The 23,894-nt window shown below is 53.1% G+C and overlaps 2 protein-coding genes across 2 annotated transcripts; one reads left to right on the forward strand and one right to left on the reverse strand.

The window, feature by feature from the left end:
- Positions 1-5,834: 5,834 nt before the first annotated feature.
- LOC108864128 (mediator of RNA polymerase II transcription subunit 15-like) lies at positions 5,835-7,523 on the forward strand. Its single transcript, XM_029111165.1, has 3 exons — positions 5,835-5,894; positions 6,186-7,014; positions 7,303-7,523. The coding sequence occupies exons 1-3, from the start codon at positions 5,835-5,837 to the stop codon at positions 7,521-7,523; spliced, it is 1,110 nt and encodes a 369-aa protein (XP_028966998.1).
- Positions 7,524-18,791: 11,268 nt separating this feature from the next.
- Positions 18,792-21,235, reverse strand: LOC100898892 (guanine nucleotide-binding protein subunit alpha-14-like). The gene is made up of 4 exons (XM_029111167.1): positions 21,135-21,235; positions 20,699-20,952; positions 19,971-20,165; positions 18,792-19,819 (listed from the first exon to the last, which is right to left on the reverse strand). The coding sequence occupies exons 1-4, from the start codon at positions 21,233-21,235 to the stop codon at positions 18,792-18,794; spliced, it is 1,578 nt and encodes a 525-aa protein (XP_028967000.1).
- Between the last annotated feature and the right edge of the window lie 2,659 nt (positions 21,236-23,894).

Below are 23,894 nucleotides of genomic sequence, written 5' to 3' on the forward strand. Positions count from 1 at the left end.
AGCGTATGCAACCTTCACAAACGGCGTGGCGTGGGACCGGCCGGCTGGGCGCACAATGGCGCGCAGGGTTTCACTGTCGACAATTCAGTGTAACTCGGGTGTGTCTTCGATAGTCAAGCCGACTTCATGAATTGTCTCGATCACGTCACCGAATCAAGGTCTCCATTATGACGTGGAAGCGCCCTGACTAGTCGCTCACGTCGCCGGTCGAAGGAAAAAATATTTATAGTCGTACAACAGAATGACATCGCCGGCGCCTTCGGATGTCTGAAAGAAGGTGTGGAGCGTCCTCATCAGCATCTTCTGAACAAACTGCCCCCGGGGGAGGTGAAGCCGCCAGCCGTCTCGCTCAGGAGAAAAGCTGAATCGCTGAACCAGACACTCTGCGGCGTCACGTCGGCAATTCTATCGCTTGACTGGACAGATCTGTGCAGCGCCTACTCAAAGTTTGGGAATGGAAGAACTGTAGAAGAAAACTTTTCTCCGAAACTCGGGCTCATCTGTCCCGCGGGAGATCATGAAGTGCGAAAAGCGGTACAGACTTGGATTCTGTTGTCGAATTTGACTTCCACGTGAACAAATAACGCCAGCAAACGAGATATCCTGCGTTTTCCGCTTCCGAGATCTCGGGAGAATAAATGTGGGTATGTTCCCAAAACGAATAGACGTGTCTCCCTGCATGAATGTTTTTTTTTCTAACGATAAAACGTATTGACCATCTCCGTCAAATTAAGCCATGGGGGCAGTCTTCTTCTGAACTAGAGCAAGAGGAATGCATGCTGAGATTTCCTGGATTCTCGCCCCCGACGACAAGCTTTCTCAGAATGAAGTTAACAGGATAACCCCGCGAGACAAGAATCACGAAGGGGAACCCTCGGATAGTTAAGTCCATCGTGTCCAAGGCAGATGTATCGGCGGGGGGCGGCCCGGCCCTGGCAGAGGCATCCCACGAGGACCTCTACGCTAAAGGGTCAGTCGTCCGAGCCAACTGGGGAGGGAAGAAATCGTTTCTTCGAGAACAATGATCCTTCCAATTAGGCAGGGACATAGAGGTACAGAGATGTACAATGGAACCTCATCAACTGAATCGATCCCTCCTGGAGGAAGAAAAAGTTCCATCGGAAGAAGCCGGAGAGCAGTTTCTCGTTCCGGTTGTGTATAGCGCCTTCCCGCGCTTGATCCTCCGTTCACGATTCTAAACGTCCTGTTCATTCAGCTCGATCCAAGTTTATCTATATTCGGCAGGACTGATCGTGGACAGCGAGTGACATTGAAGGAACCCGTCCCTGACTCCGATGTGAGAGAATTCTGTAGCCTCTCTCCGATTTTTCGAGTCGCGCGAGCTGAGAAGAGCTAAGAATCAATCCATTCGGAGCTGAGAACATCAAACCCATCCCAAGTTTCGGGTTTGACTAAGGATTCAGGATCCGATGGAATTTCGTTTCGGAAGTTCTCCCCACAGCCTGTGGAATTGAAATCGTATTGTCAGTACTATGCGGGCTACATCGTATGCAGACATCATAGGTAGACGATTACGACTACACGATAAAGCGATGATGGTTTTCTGTGAAGACATTCGCGTGCGATGATATGAACATATGATCGCTAGCCTTCGATAGCTACGAATCTCAGCCGGCTGAGCCGAGGTAGAGGGCGGGGCTTCGGGGGGAAAAAGCTCAAACGAATGGAGTCTGCGTCATTACGTCCGCAACGGCTTTGTTAGGTGAGTAGTCATCGAGGCAATTGGTATACGGCTGGCGATAATGTCATCTGCGGTCGTCGTTGCACGGCGTTGCACAATCATAATAAAAAAGCCAATCATGGTAGATTGAGTCTACTACATGGATTGACTGATTAATTCTACTTCTGGCACACAAACGGTGATTTTTTCTTCTAGCTCTGCTGGAGTCCGACGGGAATCCGTCGAGCTCCAGTAGATATTCGATTTGCTCAGCAGCTATTCGATTTGGAATAGAAAGTCACTGATCGGGGGCGTATTGACAAGCACATTGAGACTCGGGGTACACCTCAAGAGACGATGTCACATCTTATGTACATGAGACATAAGTGGGGGCGAATCCGTGGGTCTTAAGAAGATTGAAGACTTTCCACGCGCGTAGGTACAGATACCATTCTAGGAAACTCTATGAGTGCGGTGGATTTTCGTCGGATGAATTCGATGTCGAAATCGACCCTTTATTCGAAGCCCTGAAGCCGGAGATTCCGACATGTCAATTATCCCGGCGACGGCGGTCTTCTTCGATATTATAGTTTTTTTTGTCGTGATGCTTGTCATCAAGGTTGAGGGCGGAACGCGTGAAGAACCGAAGATTGACGACCGAACTGGGTGTCTCCAATGACGAATTCGACACAAACGAAAGTCTGGAAGATGATGTAACTAACACATTTTTCTCCGATTTTTTCTCTAACTCAACCGAAGTCTGATCTAACTTTTTTTTCTCTCACTTAGATAGGCAGCGCTCGCTGGAAGTGACTTGTGAAGGCGGTGCCGACGGGCTTACGAAAGATAAGTCTTATCTCATGAAGCACAGATCACACCTGGGAGTCATAATTTTCCAATCGTTTTCCAAACGTGTAGCTGGTGGTGAAGCAGGTATCTGGAATCGCTCAATACCGAACAATCCTCGGTAGACTATTGCAGGTTTGAGTCGAAACAAGATCTGCGACCCGTTCTCTCCTCGATTTTCCGTGCCTGGCATACCACGCGGGGTAACGATATTCTCTGACACGACTCCCAAGTTTAATTACGAGTACAGGCCGAAAGTATCCCCGGCGCGGCGTTCATTAGCTTCCGGATAATTGCTGCTCGGAGCATGCAGAATCACACCTACCGGCCAAGTTCCCGGACTGATCGCTCATGATTCTGGGTTCCGGGGAAGAGAGCCAGTTTTCCCTCCGGCGGAGCCGGTATGCGTATTTTCCAGTTTTTCTCGCTCTCTCCCGCGTTCCGGTCGGACAGGTCATGCTCGAGGTATCCTCGTCAAGACCGTACTCGATAAGGACCAGAATGCCATGGATTAGCACAACATGAAGCTCAGACACGGACTCACGAAGGAAAATAAATAAAGCATCACCTGGCCGTTGCCGGCTTCCTCCCTGGGAGAAGCGGCGTTTTCCCCGTAGACGAGCCGTAACTTTCGCTCGACGGCCGATCGATTCGAGACAGTCGGAAGGTCCATGCTTTCAATAGGCGGATATAGGAATTCCGGATTCACTCGACTGAGCAGATAATCTCGGGCGTGGTCCTTCGACTCGACGTCTCGCTGCATCTATTTCGTGCCTTTATTGTACGCATGGATTAGAGCGGCTCGTCGAAGATAAACGGACGAATGAGCGGTGGCCAAACAGACTGAGGGACTGCTCACAAGTCTACCGGAGGCCGATGGATGGACGATGGGCTGCGTGGACTCACAGACCCGCGCTTTCTGCATCTGCCGAAGTTGTAGCCATCGGTGAAGCCGTTACCGCCGTAGTGGCGGCTGCCACCACCACCGCCGCCACCAACACCATCACCACTGACGGTCGGTATAGAGAAAGTGTTGTGCGACGTGGGTAAGAGAAAGCTTGCTTATTTAAGCGAACGCAAAGCGTTGCCCCGCAGTGATACACATTGTCAGTGGATACACGATCAGCCAAGGTAGGAATGATTATGAGGGCGTTTTTTCTTGCACTCCCGAACTTCCAGTAGACGTTCACTCGGTGTCCCCCTTATCACGACGTGCTCGGGCTTGTGATGCCGTCGGAGTCGCTTCCACTCCCCCACGAACCCGCACTTTCCCGAGCGATGTTCGCTGTGCTGGAACTTGTGAGGATCTCCCTGACAGCCCCCGCCCCCCAGTTCCCCCCGTGCCCTTCAACGACCAGTGTCGATGTCATCAGGTTTTACGTGCGAAGGCAGGAGCGAGAGACAAACTATATGAGGCTCATCGAGGGAGATTCTCGCGGGAACGCGAACGGCTTCCCTCGGCGGCGCACTCCGGCTTCGACTCGAGTTTGTCGTTGTCTTCCGTCTCTTTCCTTCTTGGAGCCTTCATTGCTGTCCGTTTGCTCTTTGTTTTCCCTTCTCTGTCGTCGGTCTAGTTTTGGCAGCATTCGAGGAGTACCGGTGGGAGCGAACGAACGTGCAAAAGGTTTATTCTGTTAGGCTGCTAAGCTCGTTCGCTGCCGACCATGTACAGAATGCGCTCGTCTATGTTGACAATCAACGGTCAGAGCAGGCAACGATGTTTGTACACCGGGCACTTATGTACGTTCGAGCGTACGTACATCTCTACCGACCTTGAAGGTTATTACGCCGACGCCGCCTACATCGCTATGCGGGTTCCCAGAAAACGAAATACCACCTCTTCTCCTCGGAAAGGTTTTCCAATGAAATGAAAATCCCCGTGGATTCGAATTTTTCCATCGGGTGATTACCCATCAGTTGCGAATCTCTCTATCGCTACCTCGACGCCGAGCCTAGCACATTGTCGTTTGCTTTCACATCTCTGTGAAACGCTTTGCCATTCGACGTGAGAGCGGTCTTGCGAGAGCGACTTCACTAGCCTCGCTATTTCTCTTCATCTTGAGGGAAGAGAGAGCGGTGTGGAGCCCTAGCTCGGCCGGCTTCTGGGGAAGAATCTGAACCGGGTGCTTGAACGTGTTTTTGATTCGGTGACAGCAGCGGTGAGCAAGGTCGACCAAGGGCGCGCTTCAGTTTCGTCACTTACTTCAGCCGAGTGGTCGCGGGCTAATAACGGGCCGCGCGAATCTGCGAGCGATTGATCGGGCGGCGGTCTTACGAATCGATTCATTCATCCACTCGTGACCCAGCTCGTAGTCCAATCGGCACCAAGGCGACGCCAACGCTGTGAAGTGTCTCTTAACGCTTCAAATATTTCTTCACTGACGGTCCCCTGGGACCAATAATTGCCAATAGCTACGCTTTTCGGCGTAACCTCTTTTTCTCACTGTTGAGGTGTTTGTCGTAGCTTTCCGAGACGATTTTTCGAGATCTCGCTGTCGAGCTGTCCAGCCCAGATCGACCCCGCGCTGCTCCGATCCCCGGGGTTTGGTTGTAGAAAGTGAGACGTCTTTTTCCTCACGAGATTCATGCCAAACCCTAATTCTTTTCCCGTTACCGATTCTCGTCTAAAATCTATTTCTCGCATGACTCGTTTGACATTTTTATGGGGACGCGGGGCGACTTGGTGTGAAGATAGCGCAGCGGATTTTTTTCCGCTCGTTCGCTTAGGGTCGGAGCGTTACATAACGCTGAGTCGGCTGGCTTACCGTTTCGTCGGCGAGTCGGACAGGCGGGCGGCGATCCAGGGAGTTAAGGAACGCCCAACAGCAGCAGTCCAAACCGGCACGCCGGAAACCCAAAACTACTTGAATGAATTTGTTGTTGCAAGCAAACGGAGCGACGGACTAAGAAGAACAAAAAAAATCAAATTTCGAAGCACCGGTCAAACCAGTCGGCCCGTCCGTTCGTCCGTTGGCCGGGCGCGTCTTTTGCGTAACTGAACAATCCAAAGTCGGGAAGCCGCTCGATTGCCTTCCCGCGCACGTAACATCGATGATGATGATGATGGCGACGGAGACGGGAATATTTTTCCATTTTCTTTCACAAGCCTCATCCAGCGATAGTAATAAATTCATGGACATGCTAATCGATCGATAAGCGTTCAGGCACTTGTTCTCGACTCTTCTTGCTCTACGCGAGTCAATTTCCACGGCGAAGATTCCGCATGCGGGAGTTTCCCATCTGACATCGCTATTCCTTGCACTCGCAAAGTTCCCGATAACTAAGAGCTCGTTGTTCCGAATTGCAGATGAGGTTGGCTTTAGTTGTCGCTGCTGTCCTGGTCGGTGTCGTGTGTGCCGAAAATAGGGTGAGTATTCCGTTCTCTCGATCGAGCAGCGCGTCCTGCCGTCTAAGCAGAAGGGCCGTGCCGCAAGAGCCGACCGGCTAGACAAACTAACCCGCGGACGATCTGCTTAGTCGCCAAGGAGCCGAGAACCCATATTCAGAGGGAGTCATGTCTGTCGCCCTCTCAATGAACGGCCGGTCCGGCGGAAAAATAGAAGTCCCAGCCTCTCCCGCCTGGAACGTTCGAGACTTACGGCTTTTCCTGGGCGGCTTTTCAACTCATCTCAACTCATTGTCTCTTCTTCGATTCCAGCAAAAACGTCAAGCTCAGCAGCAGCAGCAGCAGTATTATCCCGCCCAACAATCAGCTCAGGCTCAGGCTCAAACCCAACAGGCTCGTTACGCCCAATCCCAACAGCAGCAGTACCAACCCACATCGCAGTACCAACAAGGCCAGCAGTACTCCCAATACGATTACCAGCAGCAACAGCAGCAGGCCCAGCCCGCGAGACGACCAGTGCAGTCGTCCCGTCAGGCTCCCGCGAGGAAGGTGGCTTCCCAACAATCTTCCCAGGAGGAAGAAGAAGAGGAGGAAGCGAAGCCATCTCCTCTGGAGCTCCTCCTCGAGCGATCCACTTTCAAATGCGAGAGCAAGAAGGACGGATACTACGCCGATACCTCAGTCGAATGCAAGGCTTTCCACTACTGCATTGGCGGAGCTAAGAACTCGTTTATGTGCGCCGAAGGCACCGTCTTCCACCAAGTTCACTTGAACTGCGTACCCGCCGACCAGGACATTTGTGGCTCGTCGGAAAAGTATTACTTTGTCAACGATTACCTCAACAAGGAGCTCGAACAACGTGGACCGAACAACACGATCCTCTACGCCGACCGTTATTATCCCGAGGGCTTTACCAACGGTGATTCCTTCTCCACCACACCGCAGCAGACCCCCGCCGCCCGTGCCCCCGCCTTCGCTCAGCAGTACGATGATGAACCCGCACCCGCACCTCGAGCCCGCCCCGTGCAGCGAGCCCCCGCCCAACGTCCTGCTGCCCCCGCAGGAGTCACTTACCGCCAGGCCGCAGCTCAACCGGCGGCTCAGCCAGCTTACAGACAGACCCAGCCCGCCTCCAACGCTGGCTACCGTCAGGTAAGAACACGCTCAGCTTTCTTATCGACAATAGCGGGAAGATCAACATTTCCGCGGATCGTCGCTAGTGTTTTCTCTTCGACGTCAAGCCTCTGCGAGTTTGTCATCGGGTCGGGACCTCGGCTCCCATCCGACGTATCGTGACGTGTGTTTTTCGATCGCGCTGATTTCCTTCCTGAAGTTTGGCTTTCTGGAAATATTCTCGTATTTGGTACAGGGAACATTATCTACCGTCACGGAGGATTTGAGGATTCTCCTATCTGGAGGATTCGGTCAGCTCCGCGACATTGGCAGTGCTCAATGCTAATCATGGTATCTCTCATTTCGCAGCCGGCCTCGCAACCAGCTCAGGCATACGATCCGTACGCGCAGTATCGCGGCGGGCAACAGGCCGGCCAGAACCCTTACTATCGACCGGCTGCTTCGAACCAGCAGGCTCAATACCAGTACGAAGACCAAAGCTCCGATGAACGAGGTGTAAAGTACGATGACGAATAGGCATCGAAACCATAGTATTTAAAGACCCATCAATCGTCAGTCGAACTACCGATGTCTCAGAAGAGTGCCGCCACCCAAATCCCAACAGGAAATCGCGGAGAGACCCCGCGACAGCGACCGAAATCGCCCAAAAACTATTGACAAAGTCGCTCTCCGATTCCCTTAGAAAAATGCCCCCTCCATCGACAAATCACCAAATTCAAACGAAGGAAGAGACGACAATAGCGTGCCAAAACAACAGTTGTTATCAAAGGAAATCTATTCTCGCTGCTGATGCCCTAGCCGCTCGTTCGCAGGAGAGTTTTTCACTTCGTTTAAGAAGGGATAGAATTCCTCCTTCGCGCAAACTGCAACAATTGTGGAACGCGAGCTGCGTAGGATTACGCTGGCAGTTTTGTTCGGCGCGACCGTATACACCGATAGCTACCGCAATCGCGGCAATGCCAACGCCCGGAGCTGTGGTATCGGATCGGGGAGAATCCTATGTAAACTTATCTAGCGTGCGAAGGATCTAGACAACAAAGGAGGAATACTTGTGTGAAACTGCCTCGTGTACGGTTGATTTACTCATTTCCGAGATATTCGTGTCGAAGAAGATGTTATGTTGTAAAATAAACAAGTTTATTATTTTGTGAGCCCAAGGAAATATTCCTCTGCCGTCCGCCGCAGACGAACCCGGATTTTAATTTCGAGATGCGTTCTGTGCCGAGTAATGGAAGGAACTCCTCTGCTGACCGGAGCTTTCTGCGTCAATTCTGCGGCGATGACCCGGATCTTCCGTTTTCCCCCGCTGGACCCCGAGCTCCAGCTCCACTCTCAACGGGTAAACATTAATACGCCATGCTCCGGATGAACAGACTCGCCTTGCTGGACTGTGTGAGCGAGTGACTATCTACAAATTGAGAGACAGCATGTCGTGCGGAGCGACTCGGCGAGTCGGGAAAACTACTTCCTCGGACTCAATGAATATGGGATGGATTCAATGAAACGGGAAGGCAAACTCTTCACGACGTCTATGAATTCTCCATCCTCAAAGGATCGGAACACCGCGAGCCAGGAAGCGAGAGAAAACCCCACCGCGGGTTCTCGGACCGTTCATTCCGTCGCGGAGCGTTTTTCCCGAAATGGCTTCCCTACGGACTGCATACTTTACATAAAATTAGGTGAGACAGCGCGCTGAGAACGGCGGAAGGCCGGGAAAAGACGGCGAGCTCTCCGGAGGTTATCAAAGATTAGGACGAGTTTTGCGCGCGGACGAACCGGTGGACATCCTCTTTTCGAAAGATTTCCACAGGACATATTTGCCGGACCCCGCATAGAATTCCGTCGGTGATCACGTCGGAGTGCCGGGACCTTGGCAGTGCTTCGCGGGAGTCGAAGGCAAACAGGCACCGTCTCGAGCCTCTTTTGAGCTGCAGGCTCAGAAGACAATCATCAATCTCGATGGAGCGGCACAACAAATTGCTTGCGTTGTCACTGGCGCTCGGTGTGCTCTTGCTGAAACGAGACTATGATACATGTACGGACGTGCATTAATAACGCAAGCGACTCCACTCTAGCTACGCCAAATAAGAGCCTCGCTGCTCTACAGAGCCGTCCGATCCCGCCGTCTGTCAAAGCCGCACTTTTGGCCTCGACATCTGTCGATGCGGGACTCGAAAAACCTCGATTCAGCCTTATTCATATTGTGGATACCTAGACCTTTCACGGACCATAGCTGCAGGCGATTTGCGTCTTGCGGGAGGCGAGGGCGACGGAAAATCATTTTTTCATTTTCGAGCTCACGAATCACCGACCGTCCCGTCGCCGGAACGGAAAATAGGAGTCGTGCCCGGGAACCCTCGCTGCAGTTCGATGAGATTAGATACAGAATCTCATTCAAAGAGGAACGATGCGGAAACAGGCGGATTTTCGATGCGTCGCGGCTCTGAACGTTGCCTGATGGAAAATTGGAGAAGCTGCTTCTGCGGCGCAGACGGACAAATCGGCGGATGCGGCGGAACCTGCCGGAACGGGCTCGACTTTTTTTTATGCTAAACTCGACGGATAGTACCATCGGAATCTCTCGTTGTGCTTAACGCATTGTGGGACTTTGGTTCGCTCATCCGTAATGATCTGCCAAGCCGCAATGAAGCTCCGGGAGCTAGAACCGAACTTTGCAGCTTAGAAGTCGTATGCCGAGCCCGTATTATGAACCATTATTGCAAGTCTCATTATCGACTCCACGAGGCGCGCAAGCTCAACTTTCTCGTGTTCCGCTGGAGACATGTTTCGTCTCAAGGACGAGCTTTCATCAACTTCGCCGTAAAGGCTTCCCAGTGTATCAAGTCACTCGCAAAATAACAGGCTCTCCGATGTTCAGCTCGGTGAGTTTCCAAAGCCTTTCATCGAGACGAAAGAGCCGGACCGGATTTCTCCGGTACATTCGAGGACGAGGAGACAAGCTCAAGTCTCACGATACCCACGTGAGACCGGGCCGCACGGCTCCCGGCAAGGTAGATCGACCTTTTGCGCGTGGTCACTACCCCTCATGAAGGTTCATCGTCCCGAGGTCCGAAAGACTCGTCCGCCACAAGTCGTTCCCGAGGATCGTCGCATCCCATTTCGCACCACAGATGCGAGAGACTTCTTTCGTGGAGCAACGTCCAGAGTTTCAGGCGGATTTCTGTGGCTCATCTCCGCGACGCTGCTGGCAAAGCCCCGTTCCGGTACTTTCCACAGACCGTCGGGGCAGTAGCGGAGTCCGGCATGGGGCAGGGGGCTTACGGATCTTGATGCGATTATCAGGGGGCATTGAGTGCATCTTCATCGGTAGACCATCCTTGACATGAGGGGCTCCCGTGTTTTGTTTCAGAATATTTCATTTTATTTGGAGGAGAGAGCTTGGCCAATTCGCGAAGGAATCCCCCGTTTTATCGAAAGTGGACCTAAACCACGGCATGTCCCCTCATTTCTTGTCCGTGGCAGCTACCGACGAGATGATCGAGGAGCCTGGGCGGAACGGAGACTAGCCGGACGGAAAGTCCCGACTCATTCTGGAGCTACCTTCCCAGCCCTCTACGTCGCACTGTACCTCTCTGCTGGCTCTCGCTCCCTGTCGAGCGCAAAAATGGACTTAAGGACATCTTTCCCCTGCATGCGACCTCGTTCTGCTCCCTCGGTCAACAACGAATGTTTCAGGAGCCCAGACAAAGCCAAATTTCTCGATCGAAAGGCCGGAGAGCACACATTCAGCATCAACCACTAAACAAGGAATGTGTTTTCCAGTTGCGGGCACCCAAGACCCGGTTACAGCTTCAGAATAATTGTGGGCCTTCTTATGGAGTCTGCACAGCGCTTCGTTCCTCCGGGCCACGTCACATGGTTTCGCCAGAACGGAAGGCGAGAGCAGAACTCGCGTCGATCCCGAATCTCCATGAGCCCTCACAAGCAGTTACGTATGCTTCGTGACGAGACATTAATCGTGTTGTATTCAGCTCCCAAGGTGAGTGCTGATGACCGCCTCTTTCGAAAGCTGAGCGGAAGCGGAGCAAGCTCATCGAGATCAGCTCTCGGAATGCACCGGGCGACCCCTCCGTGTCTGATATCTTGACAGTCTGGCAGGAAGCTACTGAAAAAGTTCAACCAGGTGGAAAACTCTGTATTCAACGAGTACCGCGTGCAGGAACTCGTTGAGACGTCGAATCTCGGCTTTGAGTTCCTTTGATCCGGCAATGACGCTTCGATCGGCCCCTAATGCCAAAAGGGAGACCAGCTCTCGAGAGCTGCAGCCTTCAAGTTCCACCATTCCCGCAATTCAATAGACGGCGACTGCGATTCATGCATCCGATGTCGTTATGACTACCTTCTCAGATTTTCCCTCATCGTGGGATCTCTGCCTCGCAGCGCCAGCGGCGATAGGCGTCGACCGAAACGAATCTCGTCTGAAGCTATAAGATTCGCTGTAGTTCTGCTGTTCCACGGGCAGTGGTGAACCCAGTGGGTCATTCTATCGTAATCAGGGTGTTCGGAACCGAGCTCTGAGACCGGGCTCGATCAGTCCAACTGTTGCAGCAGGAAGCGGCGATATTTGTCCGCGCGTTCGCCGAAGATAATTCTGAGCGGGTTTCGACTTGACTTCCACCGCTTCTCAGTCAACGCTTTGACTCGAAACGGTTCACGCTCGACGCTCATCAGCTCTTTGAACGAGGCCGAGTTAGGCCTTCTCGCACCCCGCAAGGTTTTTAGTCGCAGTCATCTGAAAGCACCATCAAGTCCAGCTTGTTCCCTAAAAACGTGTTCGTCTGCACTGGCTTTGATCCGCTAATGAGAGCGACGACGTCAGCCTCTCGGACGATCTGGCTTGCGTGAGCTATGCTCAGGGCGTGATTCGATTGTGTTTCCCAAAAAACACACGAGGTCAAACAGACTCCGGGACAGCATCGCCCGTGGGAAGAGAGCGAGCGAATTTTATCGTTTCTGGGACAGCGGAGCGACGGAGAATCGTCTGGGTCTTCCGATCGAAGGAGGAAGGAGAAGATTGTTTCCCAGACGCGGGCTCTTCCTAAGTTTCGATTTTAGGTTTCTTAAGGTACCGAAGCCCCGTGTGTTGCCCAAATTCGTCGATTGTTCACCCCGGAGGCGGTTTCCGAGCGGGACGGCCTGGAGCCCCTCGATGACGCGCGCGAAGGAATTCCTCAGTTGCGTGGCTTTGCCCCTCGGTAGAAAATCACGAGAAACTGAAGCAAATGGATCGCGGTAGAGCGCATCGTGGAGCTGAGAGATTTGCGTGGCGGAATATGGACTCGGCCTCGCTGTACAGGTCGCTGTTGTGGCTGTACTCTCGCGAATCGCGCTAAACAATCAGAGCACTTCTGGGAAACTCATTAGTGAACGCATTTACGGAGCAGACGGTAGATCCGAATTTCATGGTCGTCTCTTTGGCGTCGACGTGACTAGGGTTGACTCTTGATGCGAGCGAGCGTCACTCCTTTGAAATCCCGCTGCAAAGTGGAAGTTCTCTGCGCTCTCGCTTCCATCACAGCCACTGGAGAAAGTCCGATCGAGAATTCCCTTCCCTCTCCCAATCGGCTGCAGGGTGATTCTGATCCACGACTCGGAAGCCGGATGGGAGAGCGAGCTGACTGGCCGAGTCCCGATAACGGCGATCTCTTCCGCTGATGCTGAGCCCATTCCCACAAAATTACCCAGATTGCGAGTGGAGAACCCAGTTTTATTGAAAAACTTCCAGATGGCTCTCCAGCGAGCTCCGCGCACCGGGAGCGACGCTGGCGCCACACGATACGGGGAAACGATCTATTCGATACTCTAGCCGTATCCGGGGGGAAATTCGGGGAACATCGGACGTTCCGTCGATCGCATCGAGAGAACAGAATTGAAAAAATAGCTCTTTCCGCTTGATTGACTCCATCTGTCCAGATTACGTTGATTACGTGCTGTGGGTCCCGTCATCGAGCTGCTCTCGGTGAACTTCGGTATGGAGGTCCTGACATGTTCTGAAAACGTGTGGATTCTCCCGGCAGCAGTTACCATAGGTGCCTTCGAGTTTCATGTCGTTGTGACACCATCTGCACAATCGATGGATCCGACGCGAAGTGGCGCATCTGAAATGGGAAAAGAGTCGCAACGAGGTTTTTCGCATCAGCTCCCCAAAAGAAGAGCCGACTTGTCGATCAAATATTCGAGCATTCGGGGGAGTCGATTGTCGAGTCCAATGGACTTGAGCTGCGCTGCAACACGCGTCGGAGCTTCGACTTGAGCTCCCCTTCTCCCGATAGGCTACTCTGTATGAATTAGACTGGCGCTTCCCAGCGAGCGTCTATACCCGATGCGGCAGGGAGCTGCCCGAATTATTTTCTCTTAAAATTCTCAGATCCGTGCGTCCCTCGCCGGCACTCAGAGTAACTGTGCCGAGGTGCATATAATCCGATGCGGAGACTCACAAAGCAGCTCGGCAACGGGAGCTTTTGTCGAGAAATACGGACGTCAATGATGCATTCGCCGACAGAAAGATGACCGTATAGCTCCGGATGCGGAGCGCTGAACTTGGGTGAACTCGTAAACAAACAGCGAGAAGAATAAAGAGATAGACGAATAGGGGAGACGAATAACAAAGGAAGTAGTCTCCCCGCGCGACGCTTCGCCTTCTAGGAACAATCTCGAATCTCTCTCCGAGTCTCCTACCTTTCGGGATGACCTTTGAATCGATCGCCATGTTTCGTGGGTTCCGGTCCACCTCGTATGTGAGTTCTACCCACCTGCGTGGGCATACATGGGCTCGGAAGCCGGGGACGCACTAGGGACATCGTATGCCCAAACCACGCCCGGGGCGCGTCGCGATAACTCCGTCCCTTGTTCGACGAATGTCTGTTTTTCGGGAGCGTTCTCCAAGAATCGCGATTTTCGGAACGGAAACGTCACCGAAAACCTCCTGGTTTTCGAGTTGTGATCGATCGAACCTGCGCCTTCGGAGAGCGGCATCTGGCCCCGGTTTCCACCCCGAGAGTAGCAACAAGTCCCCTACGACAGTGGCGGACATCGGGGGAGGGCAAAAGGAGCGCGTCACCCCGGGACCGTTCTCTGGGGGCGCGAATTCGGTCGATCACAACTTGAGAACCAGGAGGTTTTCGTCAATTTTTCCCTTCCTCTTAGAACCGTGAATCTGGGTCCAAGCGGAAGGACGCACCGAACGAGCGAACCGCCTACGAGCACATCATCAGCAGAAGCTCTGAGCATGAAGGGAGACCATCCGCACATGGACACGTTGCGTTCAATCAGAAACCATCTGTGGCTCAGGCAGACGGGAGAAGCGAGGGGAGCGCTTTCCGGTGAGGAATCTCCGATCGATGCGAAAGACTTCATCGCCCTTCCGGTATTGTCCTGGATTTCCGCATACGGCTTCCCCAAAGTCAAATGGCCGTCGCACACTCCGCCATCAGATCTCAGAGTCCAGGACAATAACTTTCCGCAAAATGAGTCTTCGACGAAATTCGAATTGGTCATCGGACTCGCGTCCTCTTCTCAGGTGAAGGTCACATTTAATGGTCGGCCAGTAGCTCCTTTGAGCGGACGAGGAGAAATTCTCCGTGGAAGGAGGAGACAGGACGCGGGCAAAATGAATATGCTGAATTTTGAGATGAAAATCCCTAATGAGTGTTGGTCCAAGTTCTTACCTGGCGATCTTCTCGGTCGCTTCTGAGATCGTTGCAACCATGACTAGTCCCACGAGGATTACCGCGAAATTCATCGCGGTGATCGGTTGTGGCTTCCGACAAGAGAAAAGTTCACCAGATAGGAGTCTGCTCCCCAGACCCGCGCTCGGTCCTCCTGAAAGCTCGCTCGATCAAAGTCGGCGCGGTAACCTCCACACATATACTGCTATCGCTTCCGTAGGAGTTCCGGACGTTTCAAAGTATCGTGGTTCAGGCAGCCTCGACAGGAAGCGGAACGCGTTCGAGCTGTCTGCCCGGCGGAGAAAATCTTTACAGCGATGAGAGACTCTGCCCTCTCATCTGTTTTTTCGCCGTGATTCGTGAACGTCACCGTGAGAGATTGACGGGGGCCACCACTGCTGATGAGCCACAGCTTTTCCATCCGGGAAGAATGGACGTGGAAGCGTCAAGACGTGTCACAGTCTTTTCCGGGAACGAGAAAAAAAGAAGAGAGGAGCGTTCCACCGCGCGTCGCTCTCTTTGTGAGCTCATCTCGACTCATGAAATGAACGTTCTCCCGTCCGAGCGGGTGCGTGAATCGACGGGCGCAATGATTGTGAGGAATGCCTGAATGATTCTCACCGGTGGAAAAATCATATCTCTCGGTTGAGTCGCAGTCACCGACGTCGGCATTCGAATCTGGAAGGACTCCATTGCCAGAACTCGTCGACTCCGCGAGCAATCAAACAACTATGCCGACTCTTTTCAATGAATACCTACGCGTCCATTTTTCCATGGGCCAGGATACATAGCAGCGTTCTGCCCTGATCGGGAGGAATGGGAGAACGTTCCTTGGATGGGAGTTTCTTGGAAAGATGGTAAAAAGAGACGTAGATGTACAACGAAGGACTTGCCCCGGCCGGGAGGCCTAGGGTCATGAGGGAGTAAGTAACGAAGAGGGCTCACAGTTGGACAGCGGACACCCAAAGCAGCCTCGAATATAGGAAATCGAACCAGTACGCGAGCCTTCCCGACTGTCTACTAGACTAAAATAAGGAAGGATCGGAAAACCGCCGCCTATGGATCCGCCAGTCAGTTGCGGCCACAGAATTCGTCTTGGCGGGGGGGGGGCTAGATCGGGTTCTCGCTTGGGGCTGATTTCCCACATGGCGACCCGCTCCTATACCTTAGTTTTACGAGCTCTCAATCTGGGAGGGGGCTATAGCCCCCTAGCCCCCCTCTGTGGACGCGTCTGCCGTCAGTCAAGCGGGTGCAGCGTCAGGCGTGCAGTAATCTCTTATAGAAAGGCTTGACGATATGAAGAGGTCACACGGGAGGAGCCTTTGAGGGATAGAGGTGCGGTATTCGGCCGGCGCGGCGGCATGAGCGATGTCTGAGGGTGCGCCCGGCCTGACATCGCACTGCTTCAGTTGCTTGTGCGACTATTTCTCCCGTCATCGTTGCTTTTAGTACGAGAGCTACTACAACGAGGGACGTCGGCCGGAATTGACCAAGCGCCCCGACTCGCTCAGTCAGAAGAGATTTTCGATAAGAGCCTTTTGACGTTGGGACGCTGAGCAACGCTCGCTTTGTTCTCGGCTTCCGGGGACATCGAGCAAATCCGCAATAGACCGACATCCTTATCACCCTGTGGTTGCTGCTCCGCGTGAAAATATTTTTCCTCGAACGGAGGCCTGGCTTTCAAATCTGTCATCGACAGCGATTTCGATCTCGCTTGGAACCATTCCAATAGCGCTGAGCTCCACCATGCGAATCGATTTCAACATCGGAAAGGAAAACAGGATGGGTTGGCAGGTTTTGTACATAAGAGGTAACATTTGTTTATTTTCAAAGTAATTCCATTTGCAAGTAGTTACAAGGGCTCACGGGCGGGCGAGCGATTGTACTGTGATTATACGTATTCAACAGCTGCGAAATCAGTTCCGAGCGATTCTTTCAAGAGGAGGGGTTCTTGCCGATTCTTCGTGATTGGAGTCACCGGACCCCCTGGATGCTGGAGACTACCGGAGGGGTCCATCTTGGGAGGGGAGCGCCCCAGAAATTCTGCACCTCTCGGCGACTACAGCAATTGACGTTATCCTCAGAGCACGATCCAGTAATTGTATTCGGGGAAACGGGAGTGGAGTTCTGTTCAGTCATCACTACCTGAGGTCAACATACACGGAGAACGCACCACGCAGCCTACACAACTCATGTTCGCACTCGTACATCTGTGATTCAGAAAGAGATATCCACGTGCAATGATGCGGAGGGAGCTGAGTATTCCGGGAAAATCGCAAGGGACAGCGCTCCGAGCTCAAAAGTCCTATGCGGTGTTATTAGTCGGATACGCCGCAGCACGCAACGGATGCCGAAAAATCAGTTGTTGTGGTATATCTACCGTATTCTTTCCAATAATAGCCCAGCACCCCCCCCCCGGTTTCGAACATGACCGTGTCTATTTCTCATTTTGAGTGGATGGTTCCAATACAGAGATCCCGCTCATCCCGTTCATCATCCCATCTCATGTCCCAACTAAGACTCTCCTTCTGAGAATATCTCTCATTCTGTCTTCACGATAAAGCGGAAACTACATTCAGAACCAGTCAGTATAGTCGTGATCCTGACTTAGCACTCTGTACCGGTCTGCTTATAGGTCCTTTGCCAGCAGGATAGCGGGAAGCCTCCCCAGTTGAAGGAAAACGGGAGAAAGTATCATAGAATTCTCGGAGCTTTCTTCGTCATCGGGAATGTCCACCGTAAACGAGCGATTGCCCTGTGATGGACCTCCACAGGGAGGTCAATTGAGGATTCCGCCGGAAGGATGGGCGAGCGTACGCAACACTCTGGAGACTGAAAGAGACTACGTCCGCCGCGCTACAGCAGCGTCGTATGAAAGAGAAATGAAAGGAGCTGGTCGACAACTATGAACGGAAAGCGGCAACGCTTCTCGCAGCGGTATAGAAGTACACTAACACTCAGGAAGGGCAGGAAGCGGAGCAGCCTCAGGAATGAATGAACACGAAAATCACTCTTCATACACTCTGCGCTCGATCTGATTGTGTGTGGAAGTGTAAACTGACGAGGGCTCCTCGCTCGCGAGTTCTTGATGTCGTTACGGTTAATGAGTCCGGGAGAGCTTCTTTCAGCGATAGGAGTAATTATCATATTCACATATTGTGCAAGAGCTCCTTTTCCATCGCCTTGTGCTTCTCTGGCATATTCCGAATGGGATCGGAGAGAGCAATGAGGAGAAGATTAAATTGGTTCAATGCCTCGTGGGCGGGTGGGTAGGTGACTGTCTTCTTCCCCATCGTCCTATTCCGCCGTGAAGCGCTCCTCCTTAGCCGTCCCTCAGAGCCGCAGCAGTTGCGAGACAGACCACGCTACATATGTCTGGTCCTCGCGAAGTCGGTCAGGTGGAAGACCCTGGAACTATTCACATACAATAAAAGAGCCAGCCAGACGGCAGGATGTCTCGCTCGGTCTGACGGGGCTTTTTTCGAGGCTTGGCTCAAGGCGTATTCCAAATAGGAAAAGATCCCTGGAGGCGGAAAGTTGCCGGGCTCGCGGCAGAATAACAAACCGAGTAGAGGAAAACCACCGGAACCTCCGAGATTGATTCCACGGATGAAGTAGCGTTGACCCACGTCTCGGGCTCGCCGAAGGGAACGAGAATTTTCGCTTGGAACGGATAATCTTCCCGGAACGGCCATGGCTGGAGTGGAGGGAGCTCGACATCCTGAGCGCTTTCTTCAATGCAATGGGCCTCTTTCGATCTCGATCGAGGAATGCTCGGTCACGTGATCGCTGGAATGGCAACCGCGTCAAGGGAAAATCTCCCGGGGCCGAGATCCCGGAGGATAAAGCTCGGTGACGCCGACGTATGCAGATTCATTGGTTCGTCCTCCGAGACATCGTGTACTGGGCGCGATCCACTCATCCTGAGAGCACGAAAACCACGCTCAATGTGTTCTACCGTCACGGAGCCGACAGCTTTTGGTGGGAGCCGTGCGTGCCGACCGTTGATTGGATTCTAGTCCTCCAGAGGATTCTTTTCCGGAACCATGAAGTGGATTCTACGCTCGCGACACAGCCCTACAGGCTGGAGCGAAGGTCAGTCATGGAAACCCGTGCGAGGTTCAGGTTCAGGTAGAGTGGGAATGATGAGTGTGGTGGCGACCGGCGGCGGAGGGCTCACTGGGGCAGACGCGGACGTCGAAGGCGTATCGGGAGCCGGGGCGCTGGCGGGTGATATCGCTGGAACTCTGACCGCAGCATCGTCTGAGGCTTCGGCTGTGGCGCCGGTAATGCTTTTCGCTCGAGCTTTCCCCCGAACTTTGACTCGAGCCTCCGCTAGAATTCTTGATGGAATACTTGTTCGAGCTCTAGCCGGAATTCTCGCTGGGGCTGAATCACTAGTCGGAGTTCTAGCTGGAGCTCCGCCAGGAGCAAGAGTTCCCGCAGGGGCCGGAGCCCCGATGGGAAGAGGAGCTGGGGCTTTCGGTAGATCAAGAACCGGAGCTTCAGTAAGGGCGATCGTTGGAGCTGTAGCTGGAGCAGGGATCGCTCCGACGGCGGCTGCCGTACCTACACCGTTGACCGCCGCCGCGACGGCCGCCATAGCCGCGGTGGAGGCCGCGGCGTCCGACGGTTCTCGACTCCGAGCGCCCGTTTTAACGCTGGCGATCTCTCGTAACGTTGGAATGACGTACTTGATGTCGTCGGTGTCTGTGGCACAGGTGAAAAAGTAGTAAACCGGTCTGCTGGGGTCTATCCGTGCGAAAATTTCACGCATGTACTCGCGAGCACAGCGCGGATCGTTCGCGGGCCCTTTGAATTCTGGATATATCTGCCCGAACGAACGACCGCGACCCACCCTCTGCTCGAAAACATCTTTCTTGTTGAGTAGAAGTAAAATGTGAGATTCGGTGAACCAGTTTGAGGTAACTATCAGCTTGAAGAGGCGTTGCGCTTCGATCATCTTCTCCTGACTTTCGAAATCCGATAGAGACACCATGAATATGACACCGCTCACGTCCTCGAAACAATGGATCCACTTTTTCGCTTCAGACTTTTGCTCTCCGACATCGACGATTCGAGACGGGAATTCGTTATCGATCGTGATGGTGTATTCATTTATACCTGCAAGCGCACAGGAGCGTCGCGTTCTCATTACCATTCCACGCAGCCGATGATTCGCGATGGGGGACCGCCATCGGCGACCAGCTCGGCCATCCGAGGCTTCTCCGCACGACAAAAACGTTCGCGGAAGCATTGCCCGACTCGAACCCACCTTTCGAGGGTGTTTTGATGTACAAGTAGTCTTCCATGCTCGGAACGTATCCAGGTAAAGTGATTCGGTTGATATTCGACAAAAAATGGTCGGTCGCCTCCTCGAGTCCGCTCTCGATTTTGCGCGTGTAGCACTCCTGAATCCCCTCGTCCTCCCAGAGGCGGCGCAAGGCCTCGGCGAGATTGCATGGCAGGGCTACGTAGATAAGAAAATGCTCGTTAAAGAACGCCGCGACCAGCGACGACACCTGCCAAGAGCAGTACTGCCAACAACAACATCAACAACGACAGCAGCAGAGGAACGTGGCCGCCGTATTCCGTCAACGAACTGACGTCATCCGACTGTGTTCGGAACGCGAAAAGGACGGTAGGGGTATAGAGGAAGGGTTGACACAGAACGATAGCGACGGCATGAGCGCTCTGAGGAAAGGAGTTGCACCGAGAGATACACGCGATCGGAAACGCATACGCCGACGTGGCGGCGAACTCACATTCCAGCCGACCGGCCAATGAAGTCGCGAGTAATCAAGGAGCCTCATAGACCCATGCTCCGCTAACTCACTGTCCCCTTATGCCCCTCTGTTCCTCGGATATTCTCCGAAGAAGGCGGAATTCCTTTGCCTTCGTTGCTTTGCTCCTCGCAGGATTGGATCACCGAAAGGTGAACTCGCTCGGGCGGGGCATACCGGAGCCGCTCGAGTCCTCGGCTGTGATAATGCACTCACTCACCTGTGGTTATTTCTTGGATCCGTACTGAAGTCACGATCGTCGCCCATTCGGCACTCATGGAATTTGTGTATTTGATTCGCAGAGAATCCATAGCGTGAATCATTTTTTGCATTGCGTGCACCAGTTCTTGAAACACAGCACAAATATGAGCGCACAAATCCTCTTCGTAGCCAACCGAATTGATGATGCGCAACTGCTTCATGAAAGTCGTCTTGCCGACGTCCTGCGGGCCCAACAATAGGAACTTGGTCTCCCTGGTGGAAAATTTCCGGCTGAGTGAGTTTAAAGAGACTTCCGAGCTAGAGTTCGACTGACTGTGATCGGCTCTCCGCAGCTCGATGAATCGTCCGCCGCTTTATCGCCATCGTCTCGAGGTTGCTCGCTCTCGATGACGGCTTCATCATCTGGCACTTATCGTTATCTCCGTGGAACCCACCTGCTGTGCTCTGTCCTATCTCGACTGAGTTGCTTTTCGATCTCATCGTTGACCTTGCGTTGCAGCTTTGCCTCTTCTGACAAGCAACACATGATCTCCATCATCGCTACGGTTGCCCGTGTTCCTAGAGTGGACAGAAACGTAAAGAAACCCGTTCGAGTTCCAAAGTCCGATCGAAACGACTTCCAGATGAAACGGATAATTTCCATCGGACCCTTCCCCGCCGGGAATTTTTCTGGAAGCTTGGTCGGATGCCCTTCCGAGCACTCCGAATCTCGCCGGAAAAAAAGTATTCCCTCGACGCGCTTTGAACCCCGCAGCTGTCTCGAGACCGAGCCACTCGGCCATGCTAATCAAATCGAGTTATGTATGCTCGCCTACACTTGATTCCGACACGCGAAGCTCGAACAACCTCAACCCGGCTCTCATCGTGGACTCCGCGAACGCAATTCCGTTCCGGCGACATCTACCTCGGAGATATTGCTCGGCAGGTGGGAAAGCACTCGGGAGCCGCCTCGAGCCCTCGGCTTCGGGGAACGAATGATTGTTTCCATGTAGCTGTTCGCTTCACCTAATTCGCAATTCCGATCCATATCCCTCTCCATACTCCGCGAAAGATACCTCCGCCAAATCTTGCTCCTATGGAGAGCACCGCTAGACTCTGTCGACGCAGCAGATGAGATTCCAGCGAGTTTTGATTTGTGAACGGTTCTCAGAAACTCGGTGGAGTTCTTTGCCGTGGTCAATGGTCGTCTTCCCCCGTCTGGGACGTCTCTTCCTTTCTGCGTTCTCGCTGAGCAACCTGACAGACGGTGATGGCCGAGCCGAGGAAAAGAGAGCAAAAAAGCTCGGAGCGAGCACGCTAGCCGATCGAGCTCAGACGATCCGTCTTCCCGTCGGACAAAACATTCGTCGGAGTTCCTCGCACCAGTCGCACTTAAGAAGTGTTGGTTGACGCAAGGGACAATGTTCCGTTTTTTCAAGAGCCGCGACCGGACGTCACACGACAAGGTTTCAGCTGTGCGGCGAGTCTGCCAGGGATTCATCGCCGGAGTGACGTTTTATAGAAAAATCCCCGAGGGACGGCTTCATAATCTAAGTCGAAGGCCGGGGAATGCCGCATTCCAGCAGGAGACTCGCGAGAGCTTAGACCTCCATTGGAAAGTTTCAATGTCTCCGATAGGCTCAGGGGCGACCAAGATAGATACGACGGAGAGCGAAACCGAATTTACTCTTCGGGATGGATATTTCGTAACTCGTTCCACCTGGCATGAGTTCGACTTCTGAATCATATCCCATACGAGGGGAAACGTCGAAGTTAGCTAGTTCCCTCGGCGATTTTCCCCTCTAGGAGTTCGAGCCGAAGCTTGGAACTGAGCTGGGGCTCGGCACGTGCCGCAGTTCGGTTCGCTTTATGACGACTCGGGGAAGGCTGTGGTCGATCGTGATCGAAACGATTTCAGCGGATGCATTCCATCCCTTGATTGGGCTGCGGCAATTTCGCAGATGCACCCGAGCTCATCCGGGGAAAAACTTTCCTGACGCTCGACAGGGATTTCCTCGTTACGAGCCGTTAACGACGCAGCCCATCCACCCTTTCCGACGTATACGGTATCCTCTAGGAGTAGTGATCTTGTTTCTACGGCACAGTCAAGTCCCTCAGTGAATTATGCTCCGGTGACACGGCCGGCCTCACGGCAGGCAGAGATGGTGAGTCGAGCGAACCTTATCCTTCTGCACATTGAATCTCTGCGGGACACAATCCGAAGCGTTGATGACGGCACGTACCTGAAGTGGCTCGCCGTTATTTTTTTGTGTCACGTCGGTGAACACCTCAAGGCACCAAAAATTGCGTCGCCTTGGGGAACAGCATCGGAAAGCCGCACGGAGCGCAACCACCTGTGAGCTGCTCCCTCGTCCCACTGATACTTAGATGCAACAAGTGGGGAACAGGGTGACGCATGCGCTCACCGTCTCTGAACCCTCTCTTAACGTATAAACCCTCCGCTTTTCTACCCTAGTTTTTCCCTCAGAGCAATCGCGGACTTGCTGGGGGCCGCTGTCGATCAGATCGCGAGAATCGCAACTCGTATTGGCGACTCGCGAGAGAAGGCTAGTCGAACTTATTCACGAGACGAAGTTGTGGGAGGTTCTGCGAGAAGAATCAACATGCTAGCGCCCGTGTGGAGGGAAATCTCAATCGAGAATCGACTCACTCCTCACTGTCTCCGCTACAGGCTAGCTCCTGGAGGACTACGCAAATCTGATTATCCGCATTCAACCTCATGCCATCCATCGATTCGGATCTCGGATAGCCAAGGCTCTCTACATTCCTGCAAGGCTCTCCGCCACGTGCCTTTTCGGTGACTGGATGCTGGGCTCCTCAGAGCCGAACCCAAGCTGGTAAATCCCATGCCGGGTTTTGGTGGGCGGCGCAGCGGCGGAAGAAAGGTCACCTCTTGGCTGGAATGCCCATAATTTCAATCCGGATGAAACTCTCGCACAAGGTTGAGTGCTCCGGAGAAACTCTCCCACAGAGAGACTCGACCGAGACCCGAGCCGGTTTCATTCTCGCCCCGTCCCCATCACGTCCCTCGTTCTTTCTTGACTTCGTCTCGAATCTAATAAGAGTATCCTGATTCGAGTCGATTGCCACTCTCTGCGTCATATCCGTTATAATTTGCATTCAGCCGTGCATCTCTATGCCATCAGGAAGGGGAAAATCCCCAGAGTCTCTCGGATCTTCTCGGCTGGGAAACC

Source organism: Galendromus occidentalis, unplaced genomic scaffold, assembly GCF_000255335.2.
Source record: "Galendromus occidentalis unplaced genomic scaffold, Mocc_1.1 scf7180000077366, whole genome shotgun sequence".
Lineage (NCBI taxonomy): Eukaryota > Metazoa > Arthropoda > Arachnida > Mesostigmata > Phytoseiidae > Galendromus > Galendromus occidentalis.

Excerpts from the sequence above, each read along its gene's own strand:
- LOC108864128 (XM_029111165.1), top strand. The coding sequence starts at position 5,835 with ATGAGGTTGGCTTTAGTTGTCGCTGCTGTCCTGGTCGGTGTCGTGTGT. Across the intron at positions 5,895-6,185 it reads TCGTGTGTGCCGAAAATAGG|CAAAAACGTCAAGCTCAGCA; the intron begins GTGAGTATTCCG and ends CTTCGATTCCAG. Across the intron at positions 7,015-7,302 it reads CCAGCCCGCCTCCAACGCTG|CTCCGCGACATTGGCAGTGC; the intron begins GCTACCGTCAGG and ends GGATTCGGTCAG.
- LOC100898892 (XM_029111167.1), bottom strand. The coding sequence starts at position 21,235 with ATGGAGATCATGTGTTGCTTGTCAGAAGAGGCAAAGCTGCAACGCAAG. Across the intron at positions 20,166-20,698 it reads GATCCAAGAAATAACCACAG|CCCTGCCATGCAATCTCGCC; the intron begins GTGAGTGAGTGC and ends TTATCTACGTAG. Across the intron at positions 19,820-19,970 it reads CATCAAAACACCCTCGAAAG|GTATAAATGAATACACCATC; the intron begins GTGGGTTCGAGT and ends GTGCGCTTGCAG.